This window comes from Giraffa tippelskirchi, chromosome 2 (genome assembly GCF_054371585.1).
Source record: "Giraffa tippelskirchi isolate mGirTip1 chromosome 2, T2T-mGirTip1v1.2.pri, whole genome shotgun sequence".
Lineage (NCBI taxonomy): Eukaryota > Metazoa > Chordata > Mammalia > Artiodactyla > Giraffidae > Giraffa > Giraffa tippelskirchi.
The window spans coordinates 27615518-27638119 of NC_137276.1; the positions used below are offsets into that span (position 1 = coordinate 27615518).

Consider the following 22602-nt stretch of genomic DNA (forward strand, 5'->3'; position numbering starts at 1 on the left):
TATTGATCAGTAAGTCAACAGGGCTGTCACTTTCCTGACAACTCTAGCTAATGAGGGGCTTGCCTGATAGCTCAGTTGGTAAAGAATCTGCCTGCAATGCAGGAGACCAAGGTTCAATTCCTGGGTCGGGAAGATCTGCAGGAGAAGGGATAGGCTACCCACTGCACTATTCTTGGGCTTCCCTTGTGGCTCAGCTGGTAAAGAATCAACCTGCAATGCAGAAGACCTGGGTTTGATCCCTGGGTTGGGAAGATCCCCTGGAGAAGGGAAAGGCTACCCACTCCAGGATTGTGGCCTAGAGAACTCCATGGACTGTACAGTCCATGGGGTTGCAAAGGCTTGGACACGACTGAGCAACTTTCACTCACTCTAGCCAATGAGATGCAATGGGGGCAGTTCTGTGAAGGTTTTGATTGGTCTTGAAAAGAGACACAGGACAGAAGTGTCTTTTTTGCTGCTGTCAAGTGTGATTCCAGGATGATAGGGATTCCAGCAGCTCTCTCTAGAACATCAGGGAACCCCAGTTTAAAAAGACAATCCAAAGCACTGAAGAAGACAGAGTAGGAAGTTAGAAAGAACTCAGGTCCTTAACAGCATTGCTGAACAGATGATAACCAACCCTGGAACTCCCCACCTCCAGATGATTTACTATGTAAGATAACAGCACTATTGTTAGGTCATTTTAGTCATGGTGTTCTATTACTTGTAGTCAAAACCATCCCAACAGATACAAGAACAAAAGGTGTCTGCTCCACCTGCATCCTCTAATGACCTAACTTTCATTAACTGCACACCAGGTCCTGATGTCACAGATGCCCCTTAAGCTCTGTGAGAGTAGCTGACTTTGCCAGCCAAGAGCTAGACCTGCATGTTTTCTCCAGTGCTTTCTACCCTGTGCTCTAGAGGACTTCTCTCCCACTCCATGTAGTTGGAAGTGAGGAGCGGGGAAGACTATAAACATAAATTCTGGTGCTCCCATCTGGACCACCGTCAACTGGGGGAACCCATTTACCTAGACAGAACTAATCTGAGTTCTTCTCCAGGACTGATGGAGAGACGTTGGGAAAAAAAAGCCTTCTGCCTGCTGGGTACAAACTGGGAGAACTCCTGGCACGTGGGCAGAGTCAGTCTACAGTACAAAACCAACACACAAGTAGGAGCCCTGAGGACACTTTTTGAACATATAGGTCAATCCATGCCCAAAGCCCTGGGCATCCCAGTAACCTGAGCCGATAAAGTCTGTTCTTATTTCAGGTAGTTTGTGTTGGGCTTCTGTCATCTGCTTATGATTAGAACCATCCAAACTAAAATAAACACTGACCTGCCCCACCCCCACACCTTGACTTCTTCACCTTCTCTGGATACTCTTCTTTCCCAGGCTGCTCACATTTCTACCTCCTTTTCTCTACAGCTCAGCTTCCCATCTCTGAGCAAACCAACCAGAAGATGACTGCCCTCTAGCAGGTCAGGGCTAAGTTATGGAACCCATCTAAGTCATTCTTCAGAGCAAGCTTCAGAGATAGCCCCATGCAGCCCCATGGCAGGGTGAGAGCACCACCACTCCCCATCACACCCCCTAGAGTCTTGTCTCTTTCCTTTGCCCTCCCACTCCCCTAATGCTGTTTCTAAGTCTGGATGGCAACGCTGTGGATGCTATTCAGACCTGGAAAAGCAGGTCTAAGCACTCCACTTACTAGATACTGCTCAACATGTTCTCACATGCAAATGGGCAGGGTGCTTCGTGTAAGTCACTGAGTTTAAGGTGAACAGCCAAGTGAGGCAAGACCATCACACAGAACCATGCTGCTAGGTACATGTGTGGGTCTATCTATGTACACATCAGACATAAAATACATGTTCTGTGCAGCAGCATATGCGTGATCCTTGTACAGTGGAACCAGTCAGGGCAAAGCAATGCTTGCACATCACAAGAGAGGTTCTCCGCAGCATCAGGAAAGGGTGCCCTGCTCTGAGAAAACTATAAAAAGATTTTTCACCTTATAAAGAAGGATTTACTTACAAGGTTCTACTAAAGTACATGGGCTCTAGTGCATTTAGAATAGGATTTGATTTGCTTAAGACTTTACAGGCACTGCCAACTACATAAATCAAGGAGCCACAGTTGAACTGAATTTGCTTTTTTGTTTTACAATGTGATACATATAAAATGAAGTGATTTTATATGTATCACTATTATTGATTTTCTGTGTGGAAGAAGGATAATGGCACCAAAAATGTTATTATATCAGCTGAGGCAGGCATCTGATGCAGAAACAGGGTTTTCCTGTAAAATGGGGTCTTTATTAACACTGCAAAAAAAAAAAAGATCAAGGTACCCACCTTCTTTATTCATATAAAGTTTTTGAAGATTGAATAATAATAATTGGAGGTTTTATATATATATATATAGAGAGAGAGAGAGAGAGGCACTATTCTAAGTGCTTTGAGGGTATTAACTCATTTCATCATCTCAATAACTTCATGCATAGTTACTGTTATTTCTGCTTTATAGATGAGCAAATGGGTTATGTTGCACAAGGTCAGGAAGCAATAACCGACAGAGCTGAAATAAAATGCAAGCAGTCTGGGCCCAGGGCCCATGCTTGTACCATCATACTATGCTGTCCCCCTTGATCTAGTAGTAATGTGTCAGATGGCGAAATGTGCCAGATGGTGAAGCGTGCCAGGGAAAGAAGCAGAAATGGGGGCTACCTCGTTTATAGCTACTTACCTAACTTACCAACAAGCTCAGGCACGTGGAACTGAGAGCCTGTACTATGCAGTAAAACAGGAAGGATGGAAAGGAGGGAGACAAGGAGGGAGGGAAGGGAAGAGAGGAAGAAAGAAGGAAAGAAAAAGGAAAAGAAAAGATGACTGAGAGGAGGCACAAGGGAAGTTTCTTGGTTTGGGTGCTGGTTACATGGGGTATGAACTCTCAGCAAGCTGTACTTTTTATATACATATTTTCATGAATAAAAAGTTAAAAGATGAAAGTATGTGTTTGAGAGGACTTGGATAACATTACAAATGGCTTTGGCCCTCCTCTATTTTCCAAATGTTCTAGAATGCCCAAGGCATGCTGGAGTTCAGAGACTACGTGTACAAGTGCAGTCATCTATGTGGACAACTCTCAAATCTCACTGTCCAGCCTGAGACATGTGCAGCCCAAACGTCAACTAAGCTATCACGGTTAAGAGAGTGGCGGTAAGAACTACAACGCCTGGGTTCACATTTTCCTTCGGACTTACCAGGTGTGTGATTTTGAACAATCTACTTCCCCTCTCCGTGTTGTCTTGCTTTCTGTAGCTGAAAAGCTGGTATCACACAGTGCCTAACTCACAGGGCTTTACTGCACATTGACTGAGCACTGACAATAGTGCCTGGCACACAGAACACACTATTGAATTTTAGCTCTGTCTTTACTCTTGCAGCTCATGGCCATGGTCTTCTCTCTTACATCAGTTGCCATATACTTTTCTTCATCATTTCCCCATTATTTAAATAATTACTACTTCCTGCCATGTTTCAAGAAAAATCTGAGGTAGATTTGTTTTAGCTATTATTCAAGAATACCATCATATTACAAAAATCTGGAAATCAAAAAATCAGGTATTATACTTTGGAGAGTGAAGTCATCCTGTCACTGCTGTGAAATGCCCGAAGTGACCTGCAGGCACCAACCACAGCTGTCACATTGCAGACACCACAAAAGGGCCTGTCGGGACAGACAATACTGTGGAGCGACACCAGTCAATGCACACTCAAGAAATAGCCATGACGTTTTATTTTCAAAGTTTTCAATCCCATAGGAAAGTCAGAAGGAGAGTACAATATATCCTTCACCTCCATACATTCTTCACCGAGATTCACCGGTTATTAACATTTTGCCACATTTGCTTTCTCTTCTGTCTCTCCTCCAACCCACTTTGTTTTGCCAAATCATTCAAAAGTTAAGCTGCAGATATCATGTTATTTTGTTCATATATAATTCAGCTCCTATCTCCTAGGAACAGGGACACTATCATAATATAATATCAGAACATAATACCATATCACACCCAAGGAATTTCACAGTTGCACAATACTATTATCTAATATACAGTCTATATTTTTTCTAATTGCTCTAAACATAACCTTTTTTTTCAATCCAGGGTCCAGTCAAGGACTGTAAGTACATTTAAACGGTCATGTTTTCTTTGATCTAGGCAAGTCCCAGCCCTTTTACCTTTCAGAGCATTGACATTTTTGAAGGGTCCAGGCAGTTGTCTTATAAAATATCTTACAATCTGGACTTGCCTGACTATACACTCAGGATTCAATTCAGGTGAAACAGTTTTTGGAAAAGTGCTACATGTGTGATGTTTCATACTTCACAGTGTATCATGTAAGGAGGTGCACGGTAGTCATTTGTTCCATTTTGCGTTGCTACATTTGATTATTTGGTTAAGGTGATGGCCACCCAAACCATTGTAAAGGCATTCTTTTCCTCTTTGTAGAAAATAAGTAATCTGTGGAGGGATTCTTTGAGTCCTTGTGAACATCTTGTACCCCAACAATCTTTTTTAATCCAATGGTTTTGACATCTGTTGACAATGAGCTTGAATCAATGACCACATTAGTGTTGCAAAACAGTCACTGTGATGGTTACTCTGTAGCTGAAATGAACCTTTGCAAATCAAATCCTATTTTCTCCCTCACTTGCATTATTATTTCAGAACTAAAACATCAGAACTATTTCAGAAGTTCATCTGCTTGACTCCACCTGACAGTGATTCATAACACCTGTTTTACATTTCTCTGATCTTGATCCACCTGAGCAGGTACATTAAGTGCAAACAAACGTATAAACGCACTGGCTTAAGCAGTGGGCAGGAAGCTACCTGTCTACACAAGCAAGAGATTGCCTAGTCTTTAGAGCTCTCCTTTCCATAATAGATCAAATTCCACGTCAGGAAATGTCTATTTTCTAGGAGCTGAAATATCTCAATTGGGAGAGACTGAAGAAATGTCTATTTTCTCAAAGACAGTTCTATATCAACATCAGTTTCAGGCATCCCAAGAAGGGAGAGAAGGGGACACAATGGGTTCAGGCAGTAGACTCCTGGCACAATGTTAAAAGACACTAGGACAGTACCAAATCACATGGGTCAGCTTCCAATAACCTGGTTCCCCTGCCCCAGTGAATGATACTTCTTCCTGTCAACAGTCCTTTAGAGCCCAAATGACATCCCCAGACTACTGCATTAGAATCCCCGGGAAGCTGGTTAAGAAACAGATGCTCCAGTTCCACCTCTGACCAACTGAATCGAAGCCCTGCGGGGCATTTGGGACTCAAGTATGTTGAGATCCCAGAGAATCTCACGAGCAGCCAGGTTTGGGAACTCTCGCTTACAGAAGACCCACTATAGCCTCCAAAGGGGAACTATCCTATAGGCCACACAACGGTAGATGGTAGTTAAGGATCAGTCCCATTACATGATGGCCATCCAGCCAACAACTGACAGCCAGGGGTCTGGAACAAGGGCAGACGGCTTCAACATACATAGTCAACTTGCACCCTCAATTTATAGCCTACTCAAGGCTGGGGGGAAAAAAAAGTGACTATACTTAGAGAAGCTGCCAAGTCTATGGTTTTACAAATTTAGCCTCTATCAGAACATTTGGGAACATCACCCCCCTAAGATTTTGAGTGAGAGATCTCCTCTGGGGCCCATGGATGTGTGCTTGAAACAAGCTCTCCAGATGATTCTGATGCATGGGTGCAAGGACCATACTGAGACATCCTGGCTTGGATGCTGGTCTGCTCTGCTGGTCAAAGAGCAAGAGTTGGATAAAACTGTGCTGGCTTTCACTTCAAGGCTACTTACCAAACCAAATAAGCAAAATGTGAAGTCATATGGGAAAGGTTTCTGAGCAATTAATTAACCACTCAGAAATACTCAGATGATATGAAACCATCCATAAAAAGTACTGACTTTCACTCCAACATATCGTCCTACTGGAGGACTATTGGCAAGCTGAGTCAAGAGCATGTGACCAAGGCTCCCAGCACAAAGCCCCCTCTTCAGGTTCCATATTGGCAGTCTCCAGAGGGGCACCGGGGGCACTGGACCATCCCCTGGAGGGCACTTGAACCATCTGAATCAAACAATATATCTGACCGTCAAGGTCTTGCCTGATTCCAGCTTCCCATTCATATTGTGAGGAAGCAAGCTCATGGCAATTCATTCTCTCTCTGCCCTATGCTCTACTGCTAACCCTTAGCCAAGATTAACATGTGTGTGTGTGGGCCCAGAAGTGGAGATGGCTAGGCCTCCAGCATCAGGGAGGAACGACTGTGCTAATTGTGGGAAAGGGGGCAAACAGGAAAAGCACTGGTGAGCTCCATGCAGGGCTGGCCTTTGGCTCTCTGGGAATGAGAAGGAAGGCTAGCAGACTGCACCAAGGTTCCGGGTGTCAGCGACTCCCACTGCCGGAGGTCATATGACCTATCCTTCCTTCCCATGGCCCAGACAGCTTTCCACCTGGGAAATGTCAGGAAACGAACCACCTTCATGGTACAAATGGGGTACATAGCACTCCCAGGAAAGCTCCCTCGACAGACGTCAAAATATACCTGTAGGTTCCCAACCCTAGCAGGCTCATGGTGAAAGGACACCCACACCAGCCAGCTTCTGGGGCTCTTACCTGACTGGAACACATATCTGGCCAAGCCCTGCATTAGCTCTGCTGGCCACGTTGGGGGCGCAGACTCCCCTGTTTCTCTCTTCAGACGAAATGTCAACTCAAAGCCAAAACCACTAGGTCCATCTGTTCCTGTGAATCTGGAAGGAATAAAAAGCAAATGTTTTTAGTTTAACTACCTTAGGGAAAACACTGTTTTGTTGCCTAATTAAAGTTCTCCTTTCTTGGTGGCCTCAGCATCCAAACCTCCTAGTTGGAAGAATCTCAGGGAATAAGCCTTGAGGGGAAGGAGGATCCTGAAAGGGGGTAAGGAACCAGAACTCTAGCCTTGCCCTCCAGCTACTGTACATGTGTGTAACCTCAGCCTGGCCAACTGAATTTGCCTGCTGGTACTCTAAATTAGGGAGTTCCAGATTTTGTGGCTCTGGAATATTCCTTTCTGTATCACTGAGGCTCCAATACTGAAAATTGTCCTTATTCACATTCTTTATTCCTACAAGCTATTAATAAGCACCTACTTAGTTTGCTAAGAATATACGTCCTACTGTATACCCTAGGAGGACGAGACCCTCCTCCACTCCCACCTCCATCTTGCCCCACGACGCGACAATCCTTGGGCTGAGCTGGCTGGGCTCCAAACTCAGCATTTGAGGATGGGTCTCAAAGCAGACTCCCAATACTGGGAAGGCCTGTGATCTTTCTCAACTCTGGCACCCCGTGTGCACTCTCCAATCACTGGCACCTGGAGGGAGCAGAGTTTGCCCTCCCTTCCTGGCCCCAAGTGGCCCAGGGTGATGATGGTAACACACATCAGAGGGAGATGAGGCAGGGGAGCAGTTCCTGCTTGGGAACGCTCAGGAGCCCAAATCTCCAGGGGAGTCCATGCAATGGATTTCTGCCAGAGAGGGAAATGATGTAGATTAGAGAGGAAGGCTGGTTGGTGGTGGCACCTCCTGGGGTGAGGGAAACATCCAGGGAGAGGCGGCTGAGAGATATAGGAGGCCTGTCAGCCCGGAAAGGGTTAAAAGTTAAAATATGTTCGTGATATAATTTTCAGTAATTATATCTTGTACAAACATGAGCCACAATGATTATATACGTGTAAACTCCTGAGCATACAAATTCAAGCTATAAAATAAGATGACAGCCAACACCTTCTTGGAGCCAAGCTACCGGAACAGGCGGTCAGAGGGGAGAATGCTGAAGGTCAGAATGAGGTGGTCAGTGCCCAACCCTGGGATTCCATGTGGCATCATTCCTCCATCATCATTATCATTGCCTCCAAGGGGCCAGGACAGGAGACTGGACAGAAAGAGGTTCCAATGACTCAGAAGTTCTGACACCAAGGCCAGCCCTGCTTGTGCACCTGGGTGGGTCCAGCCCACCCACACTTGCTGCAGTGAGGAGATCACCTCTGATAAGTTAAGTTCTCTAAATTTAAAGTTTCTCTAAATTTTAGAGTCTAAAGGACTGAAAAGGAAGCCTTATAATACCATAGAATACTTAGATACCATTTTCTTTTTTTCTTTAATTAATTAATTTATTTTAATTGGAGGCTAATTACTTTACAATATTGTAGTGGTTTTGCCATACATTGACATGAATCAGCCATGGGTGTACATGTGTTCCCCATCCTGAACTCCCCCCTACCTCCCTCCCCATCTCATCTCTCAGGGTCATCCCAGTGCACCAGCCCCGAGCACCCTGTCTCATGCATCGAACGTGGACTGGCGATCTATTTCACATATGATAATATACATGTTTCAATGCTATTCTCTCAAATCATCCTACCCTCGCCTTCTCCCACAGAGTCCAAAAGACTGTTCTATACATCTGTGTCTCTTTTGCTGTCTCAGATATAGGGTTATTGTTCCCATCTTTCTAAATTCCATATATATGCATTAGTATACTGAATTGGTGTTTTCTTTCTGACTTACTTCACTCTGTATAATAGGCTCCAGCTTCATCCACCTCACTAGAACTGATTCAAATGTACTCTTTTTAATGGCTGAGTAATATTCCATTGTATATATGTACCACAGCTTTCTTACCCATTTGTCTGACGATGGACATCTAGGTTGCTTCCATGTCCTGGCTACTGTAAACAGTGCTGCAATGAACATTGGGGTACACGTGTCTCTTTCAATTCTGGTTTCCTTGGTGTGTATGTCCAGCAGTGGGATTGCTGGGTCATATGGCAGTTCTAGTTTCCGTTGTTTAAGGAATCTCCACACTGTTCTCCATAGTGGCTGTACTAGTTTGCATTCCCACCAACAGTGTAAGAGGGTTCCCTTTTCTCCATACCCTCTCCAGCATTTATTGCTTGTAGACTTTTGGATAGCAGCCATTCTGACTGGTGTGAGATGGTACCTCATTGTGGTTCTGATTTCCATTTCTCTGATAATGAGTGATGTTGAGCATCTTTTCATGTGTTTGTTACCCATCTGTATGTCTTCTTTGGAGAAATGTCTGTTTAGTTCTTTGGCCCATTTTTTCATTGGGTTGTTTATTTTTCTGGAATTGAGCTGCAGGAGTTGCTCGTATATTTTTGAGATTAATTCTTTGTCAGTTGCTTCGTTTGCTATTATTTTCTCCCATTCTGAAGGCTGTCTTTTCACCTTGCTTATAGTTTCCTTCGTTGTGCAAAAGCTTTTAAGTTTAATTAGGTCCCATTTGTTTATTTTTGCTTTTATTTCCATTATTCTGGGAGGTGGGTCATAGAGGATCCTGCTGTGATTTATGTCAGAGAGTGTTTTGCCTATGTTTTCCTCTAGGAGTTTTATAGTTTCTGGTCTTACACTTAGATCTTTAATTAAATACCATTTTCTCTGAGTATCAGTGGGGAGGCAGATTCCATTTGGGGGTATACATCTAGAATTTTGGAGACCAGGCTAGAAGATGCTTGGCAGGATGCAGTGTAAGCTATGTTCTTTCCTTGCTGAATTGTCCTGGCTGGGAGCAATTCTATGCAGAGAGGCTGAGGGAAGAGTTAAGCAAGTTGAAGCTGTAGGCTTGCAAGGGGGTGTGAAAATCTGGGGTAAAGCAAGACTGACTTGGAGTCAAAACCCTGCAAAGGGAGATGGGTCACTAGGGCAAAGGGAAGATTTTAAGCAGCCACCAATTAGAGGCTGCTTTGTAAAATGTATTAGACCATTACTCCCGGGCTTTCATCCTGAGCCAAGAAAAATACATAATTTCTAACCGCAAAAACTTGAGAAACAGACTAAGAGAAAAACGCTTCTCAGACTGTGCAAAGGGGAGAACCCTCAGATGCAGACAGAGGAGCCACATCCACCCAAGCAGTACTGCCTCTCTAAGGAGGGACATGCACACGCACACACACCCACATGCACACATGGGTATGCATGCGCATAAACGCACGTGTACACCATCTGCCTCCACATGGGGTGCTTTCTGGGCCAGCTCTGTGGTGGGCAGGCCGGCCCTCACTTGACTGGCTGGGAGGGACAGTCCGGGCCAGATGGTCTCCACCTGCATTTGATTACCACCCACCAGGCTAGCTGGACGCAACCTCTAAACTCTGAAACATGAATTTGGAATGGCCTAGCCTCAGGATAAACACACAACCTGGGGCCTGTCAGAAGGCCTCTTCTTCAAAGCAGATTGCCCAGGCAATAGCCGAATGACAAGGTCATTCAGTCTTTAACGTCCCCTGGAGGGGCCTGGCTTGGTCTGCATTTCCTCAAGTGAGGGCTTCTCCAGCCAAAGCAGACTGATCTGACCAGAAGAAGGAGCCCCCCCCGGGGAGCGGCTGTCTCACGCATCCTCTGAGAAAGGAACTCATGAGAGGAAACTGGCGTGTGCTGTAGAAGGTGGGATCTGGGTCAGAGCAAAGAATCTTACTAACACAGAAGGCTGCTAAAACACTGGCTGGTGGTAAAGGCGCCCAGTGGAATTTCTTCCTACAGAGATTCTTAAAGGAAGACATTACAGATCCTCCCCTCCCCAACCTGGTAGGGAGGAGTGAAGGATTCTAACTGTCTTGTGGTAGAAGGCTGGATGAGATGGCCTCCCAAGATTGCTTCCAGCTCAAGAACATCTGATCCTGCCTACTAAGGCACCCAAGGGAGAGTCTGGCTTTGTCCCAGCAGTTTGAGGAGCCCAGGCAATGGTTGTGCCAGCCTCAGGAGTCACATCAAAGCTGCCAACAGGAAAAACATGTGCCTCAAATCCCAACCATTGGAACCTGCCCAAAGGTCTCCCCCAAAGCACCTGATTAAGAAGGTGCCAATCAGCCTCAGAGAGACCAAAATGACTGTGAACTCCAGGCAGAAGACTAACAGGAACTTGGGAGAGACTTCCTAGAATAAATACAAGATGTGGGAGGGCAGAAAAAGCTGACCTAAAAGCTGGCATCTCATATTCAACACTATTAGTTACTAGGAAAATTCAAATCAAAACTACAATGAGACTGTTTCACACTCTCTAGGATGGCCAAAATAAAAGACAGACAGTAACAAGTGTTGATGAGGATGTGGAGAACTTGGAACACTCATAAAGCGGCAGAGTTGCTTTGGAAAAAACAGTGTGGCAGTTCTTAAAAAATTTAAATATACCACATGATACAACTGTTCCTCTCCGAGGTACATACCCAACAGAACTGAAAACAGTTTTTACACAAAAATTTGTATGCTAATCTTCATAGTGAAGTGAAGTGAAAGTTGCTCAGTCGTGTTCGACTCTTTGCGACCCCGTGGACTATACAGTCCATGGAATTCTCCAGGCCAGAATTCTGGAGTGGGTAGCCTTTCCCTTCTCCAGAGGATCTTCCCAACCTAGGGATTGAACCCAGGTCTCCCACATCACAGGCAGATTCTTTACCAGCTGAGCCACCAGGGAAGCCCAATGTTCATAGTAGCATTAGTCATAATAAGTAAAAAGTGGAAGCAATCCAAATGTCATCAACATATAAATGGATAAACAAAACATAGAATATCCATACAATGCAATATTACTTGGCAATAAAAAGGAATGCTGTACTGATTATTTGCTACAACATGAGTGAACTCTGGAAGCAGTATGCCAAGTGAATGAACCCAGATACATAAGACCACATATTATATGATTCCATTTATATGAAATGTCCAGAATAGACAAATTCACAGAGACAGAACGATTAGTGGTTGCCAGGGGCTGGGGAAGGAGAGAATGGGGAGTGACTGCTAATGGGTATAGAGTTTCTTTCTGGAGTGCTGGGACTGTTCTGGAATTAAATAATGGTGATGATTGCACAACCTTGTGAATATACTAAAAAGCACTGAATTGTATACTAAAAGGATGAATCTCATGCTATGTGGATTACATCTTTAAAAAAAGAAAGTTGGCATCTCAGATACACCTTGACGCTAGGGGAGGCAGAGCCAACCATGCCAAATAAGCCAGGCCTTGACCTGGTTCTATCTACAAATAACCACTACAATTAACTGAATATCTATTAAGTTGGAGGCCTTGCACTAAGCACTTTTCTGATGCTGTATTATTTAATTCCCCAACAACTCTGTGACTCAGCCATTGTTATCCTCGTTTAACTAATACATGAGAAAAAGAATTCAAGAATCCAATCTCAATTACTTGAGAGAATTCAAGTAATATTCTATAAGTCACACAGTAAGCAAGTGATGGACTTCAGACTTGAGGCTTGACTCCAAAGCCCATTTTTTTACTGCAGTGTGACTTCAGGCAAGATATTTAATCTCTCTATGCCTCAGCTTCTTCATCTATGAAATGAGGATAATAACAATATCTATTTCAGAGTTGTTAGGAGGATAAAATATTTCAAAACTGCCTGAAACACTGTAAGCATTGTATCACTTACAGTAAGTAAAAGAAGGAAGTTACAAAGACTGTATGTTGTATGAATTCCTTTATATGTTACAATAAATATTATAATTTATAATATATATTTATATTATGTAAAATATCAAGAATAGGCAAATCTACAGGAACAGAAAGCAAATCAGTGATTCCCTCGGGCTAGGAGACTAAAGACGCAGGCAGAGTCACTGCTAATGGGTGTGGGCTTTCTTTTGAGGGTGATAAAAAAAAAGTTCTACAATTAGTTTATGGTGATGGTTACATAACGCTTGAATATATTCAAAACCACTAAACTGTATACTTTAAGTGAGTGAACTATATGGTAAGTGAATTTTATCACAATAAAGCTGTTTTTAAAAACTGAGGGGGGGTGGCGGAAACCCCAAAAACCTAATGGTAAAAAAATTCACAAACCGAGCTATAGATATATTCCTCTTAAGCATACAACAAGATGGTCCATTTCACTCATGGTAAGAGAAATGCAACTCAAATATAAATTAAAAAAACAATGATACCATTATCACTTAGATTGGCAAACATTTTAAAGTATGACATTATATTCCATTGATGAGCCTGTAAGGAAAGAGGTATTTTCATATATTGCTGGTGGGGATACAAACTAGCACAAGTTTTTTTGGGGGGAAGTGAGTAACACCTAACAAAATCACATATTGTTTACTTTTTTTTTTTTTTGGATGCACCACAGCAGTTTGCCCCATCTCAGTTCCCTGAGCAGGGATTGAACCAGAGCAATGGCAATGAATGCCCAGAATCCTAACCACTAGATCACCAGGGAACTCCCACATATTGTTTACTTTTTGACTCAGCAATCAAACGCTAAGAGTTTATGATCCCAAAATACTAAATGCCCATTCATAGGAGAGTCGTCCAAAGAGTACTATGCAGCTGTAAGAAGGAATGAGGAAGAGCTCTAAAAACTGAATGGATACTGTTAAGTAAAAACAGCAAAAGAGGACTATACCATGCCACCTTTTGAGAAAGAGAAAAGGGAAGACAGGAAAATGTACCTGTATTTGCTCATTTCTGCAAAAAGCAACACAAGAAGGATAAATCAGAAACTAATAAGATTGGTTACCTACAGCCAGTAGGTGGAAATCAAGTGGAAAGGACTGTGGGGTGGGGGAAGTATGAGTGTGACATTTCTCTGAATATACATTTCTGTATGGTTATCATTTCTGGATCAATGATAATGCTTTCACATACTCCAAATAAACAGGAATGGAGGCAAATATTACATATAATACAAATATAAATTAATGAACTTAACTGTGTTTGAAATAATATTCCCACACTGAAGAGGGGGGAAAAAGTCACCCAAGTACCTTATGTACACAGTTTGTTGATCATATGTCCTCAGACTAAAGACAGAAAGAACTGTAAACAAATACTGAACTCTGGTTAGCATGCAGTGTTATGGGTTGGTAATTCTAAAACTACTTTCTGTGTAAATGTATTGTGGATAATGAGAGCCAGGTTACTCTCATTGTCAGAAATGTTAAAAAACTGGTAAACATATATCAAAGTTAAAAATATGTAAAAAAGGAAAGACAGAATGAGCCTCATAGGTATGATTTTGGAATTGGAGGTATTGGTATGGTATTCAATAGTGGGATAAAAGATGTGGGTGTGGGTGTGGGTGTGATACATGTGTATTTCCTAGCTCTCTCCACTGGGTAACACCTCAAAAGCAATGATAACACGTAGCACTTAGATCTTGGTTTCTAAATACCATCTGCCACTAAAAAAGACCAGAGCTCACTGGAGAAACGGCTGATTCCAGAGTTGGGAAAGCACAAAATGACCCTGGAACTTTTTGTTGTACCAGAAGGTAAGTAAGTACTTAAAGAATGATGGGAACATTTAAGTCAACAGTAAAGAGAACCCAAACTTAAGGGCTCCCACTGGCCAAATTGAGGACAATTTGAGCATCAAAACAAATGGTATTAACAAATTATAACCTATTAATTAAAACTCTATTGACTCCATACTGATGGTAATGGACCTAGTGACACTGGCTCTATAGACTTTGGACTTACCAGCCTCCATAATTACATGAGTCAATGTCTTATTTTATATATATACATGAGGGGCAGCAGCTTTTCACTCTTGTATTTGGATAAAAGCCTTTTCTGTAAATATATTCAGTGGTATTTATCAGAGTAAAACATTTAGAAACAATCTAAATGTTCTACAAGTAGGGGTATTACCAGTTCTGGTGCACTGTGTGGTGGGACATTACACAGTCATTAAAAATGAGATTTTGTCAAAGCAGGACGACTAATCGCTGAGTTTTGAGAGGCAAATAGTTTTCCGCCTCTAACTGCTGAGTAAGTATGTGTTAGTCTCTCAGTCATGTGCAATTCTTTGCAACCCCTTGGAATGTAGCCCACCAGACTCCTTTGTCCATGAGAGTCTCCAGGCAAGAATACTGAAGTGGGTAGCCAGTCCCTTCTCCAGGGGATCTTCCCGATCCAGGGATAGAACCTGGGTCTCCTACATTGCAGGCGAATTCTTTACCATCAGAGCCACCCAGGAAGCCCCAGCTGGTGAGTACTAGATCCTAGATACTTCCCCAATGGAACCTCAGATGAGAATGTAGCCCAGATGACACTGACTGCAGCCTTGTGAGGCCATAAAGAAAACACTCAGATAAGCTACACCTGGACTCCTGACCCAGAGGAGATGTGAGGTTATGTGTGCTGCTTTGAGCTACTCAATTTGTGGTCATTTGTTATACAGCAGTAGAAAACCAACACACCCACCTTGCTCTCTGCCCTTTAAGGCTGACCTCTGTGGAGCTCCTGAACCTTCTGGCATTCAACTGGGTTCAGCCAGTGGAAACCCTAACAGGAAATCAGAGGGAGGAGAGAGACCCTTCAATTGAAGGTTACCGCTTAAGGTCACTCTGAAGAACAACACTTTACACAACTCTTTCTTCTGGGTTCTCAAATCTCACTCCCTCCTCTGGTCCCTTCAGCGCTAGGAGAGTAGCAGCTGAGCCAATGACTAGCCTTGCGTGACTGCACTCTTTTTTTTACAAACAAACCCTTCCCCAGTCATCCTACTTTGAAGGTGACAAACTCTTTCTTTTGAGACCAATATAGGGCACCGACCACTCTTCCTTACTCCTGTGCAAGCCTCCACTACAGGACCCTCCTTGCTGTATGGTAACTGTCTTCCTAGTTCTCCCATTAGGACTGGAGTTGCCCCCTTTTTGCACCACCAGTGACTGACAAAAGAAGCGCTCAGTGAAGGCTTGCTGAACAACGGAACAGAGTGAGACTAAAATATTTACTAATGAGACTAAATTTGAGAAAAAAGGCAAAGTTTTACAGACTTTAGAACACTGAACAAGGGATAAGGGGGCAAATGCCAGCCCAAGGTTATGAGCTGAAGGGCTTAGGCAGAGTGAGCCTGGCCAGCACGGCAGGGAGGCTGGGATGTGAGGATGGGAAACACAAGACAGTGTTAGTCTTGGACTCCTTGAACCCTTTGGAGGTCCCAAGATGGACTCTGGGCAGAAACTGCATAAAATTATCCCACTTTATGGTCCTAATAAGATGCTAGAGAAGAGTCCAGTGATGTAGACAAGACACAAAGCCCAGCTCCACCACTTTTCAGCTGACCCCTGGGCAAGTTAATTTCCACGTGCCCTGGAGTTTCCTCACCTGTTAAACTGGAATAAGAATATTTACTTCATAGGGCAGCTGGGAGGCTTTCAGTGGGTGGCACAGTGTCCAGCACTAGCAAGTACCCATACAGAGAAGCTAGTAGTCAACCTTCCCTTACTCAGTGCTCAGCAGAAGCAGTCCTGTTCATCACTTCTCCCTGAGAATAGCAGCAGATGCTTCCAGCTTCCCTACCCTCTAGACTCTGAAGCTTAACCAGCCCCGTCCTTCAAGAGGTGCTGGATCTTCCAGCTTTGCCCAAGTTCCTGACCTTGGATTCCTCAGACCATGCCCAAGAGTCTTCCTGGCTGCTTCCATGCTTTCAGTGACAGCCATTACAACAGAATTCAGTAAACAATTACAAAATAAACATTTGCAAAGATTATGTTTTCATTTTGAACAGTTCACAAGTACTGATATATCATGACCTATTTTGAAATCGTGTTTGGTGACTACACAAGGACTAAATGAGGTAATAAAACTTTGTAAAATTCTTTTCCAATGTCTTTATGGTAATATTCTGACACAGCTATGTTTTTTAAAAACACTTCCAGCTACATCATGTTAATTTTGCACAATCTTAAAGAAAGAAAGAAAGAAAAACTGTATCAGTCGAGACTCTGTACCTTATGCTGAGCTGGGATTCTGATGAGGCTACGGTGCAGGGCAGCCACTTCTGAGCTTGAACTCTGAGTAGCAGATGCTCTTTCTGCTTCGTGCCATCCAACCAGACTCATGGAATGCATTTGCCTCACTCAAGTAGATGTTTCTTCGGATCCCTTGCTGGGAGCCAAGTAGCATGTTCCCACAGCATTCCTCAGGTTTAAAAACAGTAGCTCCCAGGCTGATTCAGCTGAGAACCCAGCTAAACAATCTACCTGGCTCCCAACGCTCAGAGTAGTTTAACTCTATCCCAGGCTTTCAGTGAACAAACAGTCTCCCAGCCTGAGAATTGAATCTAAGAAAAGCACCAAGCCAAGAGCAGCAGACCCTTTCTCTGCAAGATGGCAAAAGCTGAGTTCACCCTCCCCTAGTGGAGATCAACTATACCTTCTCCCCTCTACTCCCAACCACCACCAAAGAACCCAAAGATCAGTCCCCAGAGGGATTCCAAGCCCACCTGGTGTTCTATAGGAATTCTAGGCCAAAGAGGAGCTTGGTGCTTGAGTCACCTGTCATCACTAGGACAGCTCCCACTCTAGGCTTTGGCCTAAGCAGCATCTATACTAAGATCGTTTTTTTAACTAAGAAAAAAAAAAAAGGCTAGGCCAATGGCAGCAAGATCACAGTCAGATTTAGGAAGCAAGTCTCCGTCTGTACACAGGTGTACAGCCTGGGGCTTCTCACAAACCCAAGAGCCAGGGCATTCTGCCCAAGGACTTTCTATTCACCCACTTGCCTCCAGGACTCTGGGAAGTCAGCCGTCCCAGATCGAGATACCTGAAAGAGGGTAATGGGAAGGAACAAGTCTTTTCAGCATCTCCATTCTCCAAGAGCAGGGACTGTACTTATTGTGTGTTCTGTACGTGGGCACAAAGTGTCACAGCTGAGCAAATGCTAAACGGTAGTAATATTCCCATTGCTGTCCAAAGAAATAATTAGGCTGAGCTATTCAATGACAAACAAGATAAGATAGTATTAAAAAGCAATGAGCTTTCCTCTCAGTCACTACCAAAGTCAGACTCAAATATCTTAATGGCATTTCCTTGGAGTCACTGTGCAGATGTTTCCTTTTTAGGGAAATAAAACCATCACTCAGCTCTGTTCTCTTGACTTCACACCAGTGCTGACTTCCTACGTTACTGGAAAAGCTTCCTAAAACCTCCACCCCATCACATCATCCCTTTGCTCCCCTCATCAACAGATAATAGATAATCTGTTGAATGTCACATTCTTTGTATTGCCTTCAAACTCTCCAACCTCATCTGGCTCCACTGTGTTCTTCTTACCAAGCCCCAAGTATATTGGCCTTCTTTTTCTTCCTTGAACATGTCAAGGTCCTTACTACCCCAGGGCCTCTGAAATAGCAATTTTCACTGCCTACAATCTTCACATAATTGAGTAATCAGAGCATTGTACAATGCCAGGGAGCACAAATTGCACAGAATAATATGAATGGTGCCCCTAGAGTTGCAGGGGGTGGCAACCTGGTTGCTACTTTGTCACTGAGCTCTCAATTCAAATACTGTGTCTTCAAGGAAGCCATTACTGATTACCTGCTAAATGTAACCTCTCCACCTACCTCAACCCCAATTTCTACCTGGATATCTCTAGCACATCATCTGTGCTTTATTTTCAACACAGCACTTGCACTACCTAAAACTTTTTAACATGTTTTTTTCCTATTAAAATGTAAAATCCATGAGAACAGAAACCTTACCTGTCTTGCTCCTATGATATCCCCAGCATTTAAAATGTAAAGTGCACTAAACACTTCAGGAAACCAATTATGGGCTTATTATACACCAAGTACCATGCCAGGTGCTAGGGGTTCTCCCCCACCCCGATAAAGCAAGGTTCCAGCATTTCTACCGAAATCACACACCTCCTCCCAGAGAAAGGCTCTTGACTCTTATGAAAATTCCCATGGAGCATCAACCCCATTATGAGTACATAGGTCCAAACTGAAGAAATCTCCCTGCATGAGCTAAATGCTTAGACTTGGTGCTGGGCCAGAAGAATTCTTTGCCTCTGCTGTGAGAATGCTTTCCCAATAGCCAGAGAAACCCCAAAGCAAGGTTTTTAAATTTTTCACTTACTCATTCACTCAACAAATATTTGTTGATATACTGGGGAAACATCAATGCATAAAGCAGATATACATCCTTACCCTAGGGGAGCTTACATTCTAGTGGGAAAAAGGGCAGACAGACAACAAACAAGCCAGTTAAGTAAAATAAGGTAAGTGGTGATAAGTGCTTTAAAAAAATTAAGCAAGAAAGGGTGATAGTGCTTCATGGAGGAGGCTCAGGGTTTCCATCCTAAGTAAGGAGGTCAGGTAAGGCCTCACTAAAAGGTGATATTTGAGGAAAGACTTAGGGAGATGAGGGAGTGAGGCATGAAGCTATCTGAGAATAGAGCTTTTTAAACATGGGGAGAGCAGGTGCCAAGGCCCTGAGGCAGCAGGGTGCCTGGTTTTGCAGGAACAGAGTGAGGGAGGAGAAGAACAGCAGGGTATGAGGTGGATTAAAGAATCTTGGTGGCAATAGCCTTTGGCTATTACTGAGACAGGAGGTCACTGAATGGCAGGGAGGGATACGGTATGAACATTGCCATCAACCACAGAGCTGGCATAGGACTAAGGGCTCTACAGTAGCAAAGCTCCTGTAAAGCTCCAACCTCAAAGGCTCTCTGCTCAGCCACTGCCTTTCTTCTGGGCCTTTTCTCTGTGCAAAACCCGTGGCTATAGGAATGAAAAATTGCCAGACTAGCTCCAGAAAGGCAGGAATCCAGCATGTCTGCAACCTGATATATTGAAAAAGCTAGGTCAGGAAGGAGAAGGGGTTAGGACAAGCCATGGTGTTGTCTGTCGGATTTCACTAAGTTATTTTCCTCAAACCAAACAAGCTTTTCAGAAGCATTTAGGAGTCAAATCCATCACAGTCAGAGAGTGCAGCCAGCCAGCTTGACCCCCCTGGGACTGGGAGCCTGGGCCAGGCTCCATTCTCTGCTAGTTACCCTCCATTAGCCCCTTCCACAGGCATGGCTCCTGAGCTCCTCACCTCATGCTGAAAGGCCTGAGATCAGAGTCAGAGAAACTGGTAGCAGAGGCAAGCCTCCCAGTACCTCCAGGCATCACAGAGGTCAGCACTGGAATAACAAAAATATCTCCTTGATTGGCCTTATTGCAGCAAAGCTGGTTCTATGACAGGGACTCAAGAAGCCTGAGTAACGTGGGAGGGAGTAGGAAGGTAAAGGATCTTTAGAGGCCACCAGTTTATACTAACCTTCTAGTTAAGGGCCTGGAGTTGAGTGAACCACATCTCTCTGAGTAACTGCTATGAATCCACATTCTCATTTACAGATAAGCAACTGGCTCAGCTAAGAACAAAGGCCTGGCCTCATTTCTGAGCTTCAGGACTTCTGCTTGCAAAGAGCCCCCCTCTAGGCCTCAAGGGACAGACTACAGAAAAGGAGGCAGGGAGGCTCTGTTTGATACCTAAGGTTCTGAGGCTGTAACAAGTCCACCTCCCCACATTTTTCCTGCTTAAGGATGCTTCAGCCAAAAGACTGGAGGTTCCATGAAGACAACACCAGACCAGGAGTATCCTTTTCATTACTACATACCTCATGCCCACAACTATCCCAGCAATGACTATATCTGTAATGAGTGAATGGCTGACCCTCCAAGCAAACAAGAGTGGCCAGTGATTAATGTTGGATGAGAACCAAGTGTGCCCACCCATCACCTGGTAGACCCAGTGCCAGGAAAGGCCAACAGGCCATTCTTTCTCCTAGATCCACTGATCAGATCTCACTGCAACACAAGAGTATTATTATGTTATTGATTTGATTCCTATGTATGGCAGAAAGCCTCAAAAGTCCTAATAGGTAGCCCATTTATTTCAGATAATTACCTGAAAAGGATCTTACCTATCTCTGAGAATCTGTCATCAATACCTTGGGTACTGACACCCTAGGGTACTCGGTAAGGTCAGTCTCAGTCTTCTGTATCCACACACCCAAGTAAGAGAGAGACAAGGAGGCTCGTGGTGCTAATTTCCAGGTGACAATGATCACAGAATCTAATTGCTGATCAACTTCCTAAGGGGCACACAACAAAAAGAACAACACACATTCTCAAGACTACCACCACCATGCAGGGTGATTTACATTAAAAGGGTCGCCAGCACAGTTGATACATACATACCTCGGCTCTACTCTTCACTTCTGTGAGAAGTCAAGCAGCAAAATTAATGGATGGAGTTAATGCAACCCGACCATGGGTAGGAGCCATCATTCCAAGCAAAAATGCTGTTTTTAGAAACTGGAAGTTTAAGCAGCCATGGCCCAGCTGAATTTAGAAAACAGCATATGCCAGGTACTAGGGTAGCCTTGGAAGATGTTAACCTCAAACTGAGAAACTCACACAAGACAGAATCCTTGCACTATCTGGGCACAGCATCATTCACAACAAACTGTTTACAGAAGTCATAATGAGGACAGACATAGGATTGCAAACAAAAAGTGATAGGATTATGAATGGTTTCTTTTCTTCCTTCTCTAATTTCCAACATTTTTTTGTAAAATGGTTCAATTGAAAAAAAAAAGTGAATTTGTAACTAAAAAGTGACAACAAAAATGAATGGAACAGGAAAGTTTCGGACTTTAAAAGAGTCTTCTTGATGCTGGTTCAACTAAGACAGAGAGGTTAAGGTCTGGCTGGGGCCTCAAGGAACCTGGTATACTCATTTCTCATCTAAGGTAAGATTAAGTTTGCCAGGGTCTGCTGTGGACAAATTTGTACTCCAATCTTTGTAGTATCTGTTTAGTTCAGTTCAGTCGTTCATTCGTGTCCAACTCTTTGCAACCCCATGAATTGCAGCACGCCAGGCCTCCCTGTCCATCACCAACTCCTGGAGTTCACCCAAACTCGCGTCCATCGACTCAGTGATGCCATCCAGCCATCTCATCTTCTGTCGTCCCCTTCTCCTCCTGCCCCCAATCCTTCCTAGCATCAGGGTCTTTTCCAATGAGTTAACTCTTCTCATGAGGTGGCCAAAGTATTGGAGTCTCAGCTTCAACATCAGTCCTTGCAATGAACACCCAGGGCTGATCTCCTTTAGGATGGACTGGTTGGATCTCCTTGAAGTACAAGGGACTCTCAAGAGTCTTCTCCAACATCACAGTTCAAAAGCATCAATTCTTCAGCACTCAGCTTTCTTCACAGTCCAACTCTCACATCCATACACGACCACTGGAAAAATCATGGCCTTGACTAGACAGTCCTTTGTTGACAAAGTAATGTCTCTGCTTTTTAATATGCTATCTAGGTTCGTCATAACTTTCCTTCCAAGGAGTAAGTGTCTTTTAATTTCATAGCTGCAATCACCATCTGCAGTGATTTTGGAGCCCCCAAAAATAAAATCTGACACTGTTTCCACTGTTTCCCCATCTATTTCCCATGAAGTGATGGGATCAAATGCCATGATCTTAGGTTTCTGAGTGTTGAGCTTTAAGCCAACTTTTTCACTCTCCTCTCTCACTTTCATCAAGAAGCTTATTAGCTCTTCTTCTTCTTCACTTTCTGCCATAAGGGTGGTGTCATCTGCATATACTTGATTCCCTGGTGGCTCAGAGGTTAAAGCGTCTGCCTGCAATGCGGGAGACCTCAGTTCGATCCCTGGGTCAGGAAGATCCCCTGGAGAAGGAAATGGCAACCCACTCCAGTATT

The 22602-nt window shown here is 43.7% G+C and overlaps 1 protein-coding gene across 10 annotated transcripts in view; it reads right to left on the reverse strand.

Annotated features, from left to right (window-relative positions):
* SUFU (SUFU negative regulator of hedgehog signaling) overlaps window positions 1-22602 on the reverse strand; it is a 106871-nt gene that overhangs the window by 66648 nt on the left and 17621 nt on the right. For 9 of the 10 annotated variants that reach the window (XM_081545113.1, XM_081545068.1, XM_081545076.1 and 6 more), the window contains exon 3: window positions 6688-6824. In XM_081545113.1, the coding sequence (XP_081401239.1) occupies window positions 6688-6824 (137 nt within the window). Of the gene's footprint in view, window positions 1-2731; window positions 2771-6687; window positions 6825-22602 lie in introns of all 10 variants that reach the window. The other variant, XM_081545083.1, reaches the window with a different exon arrangement.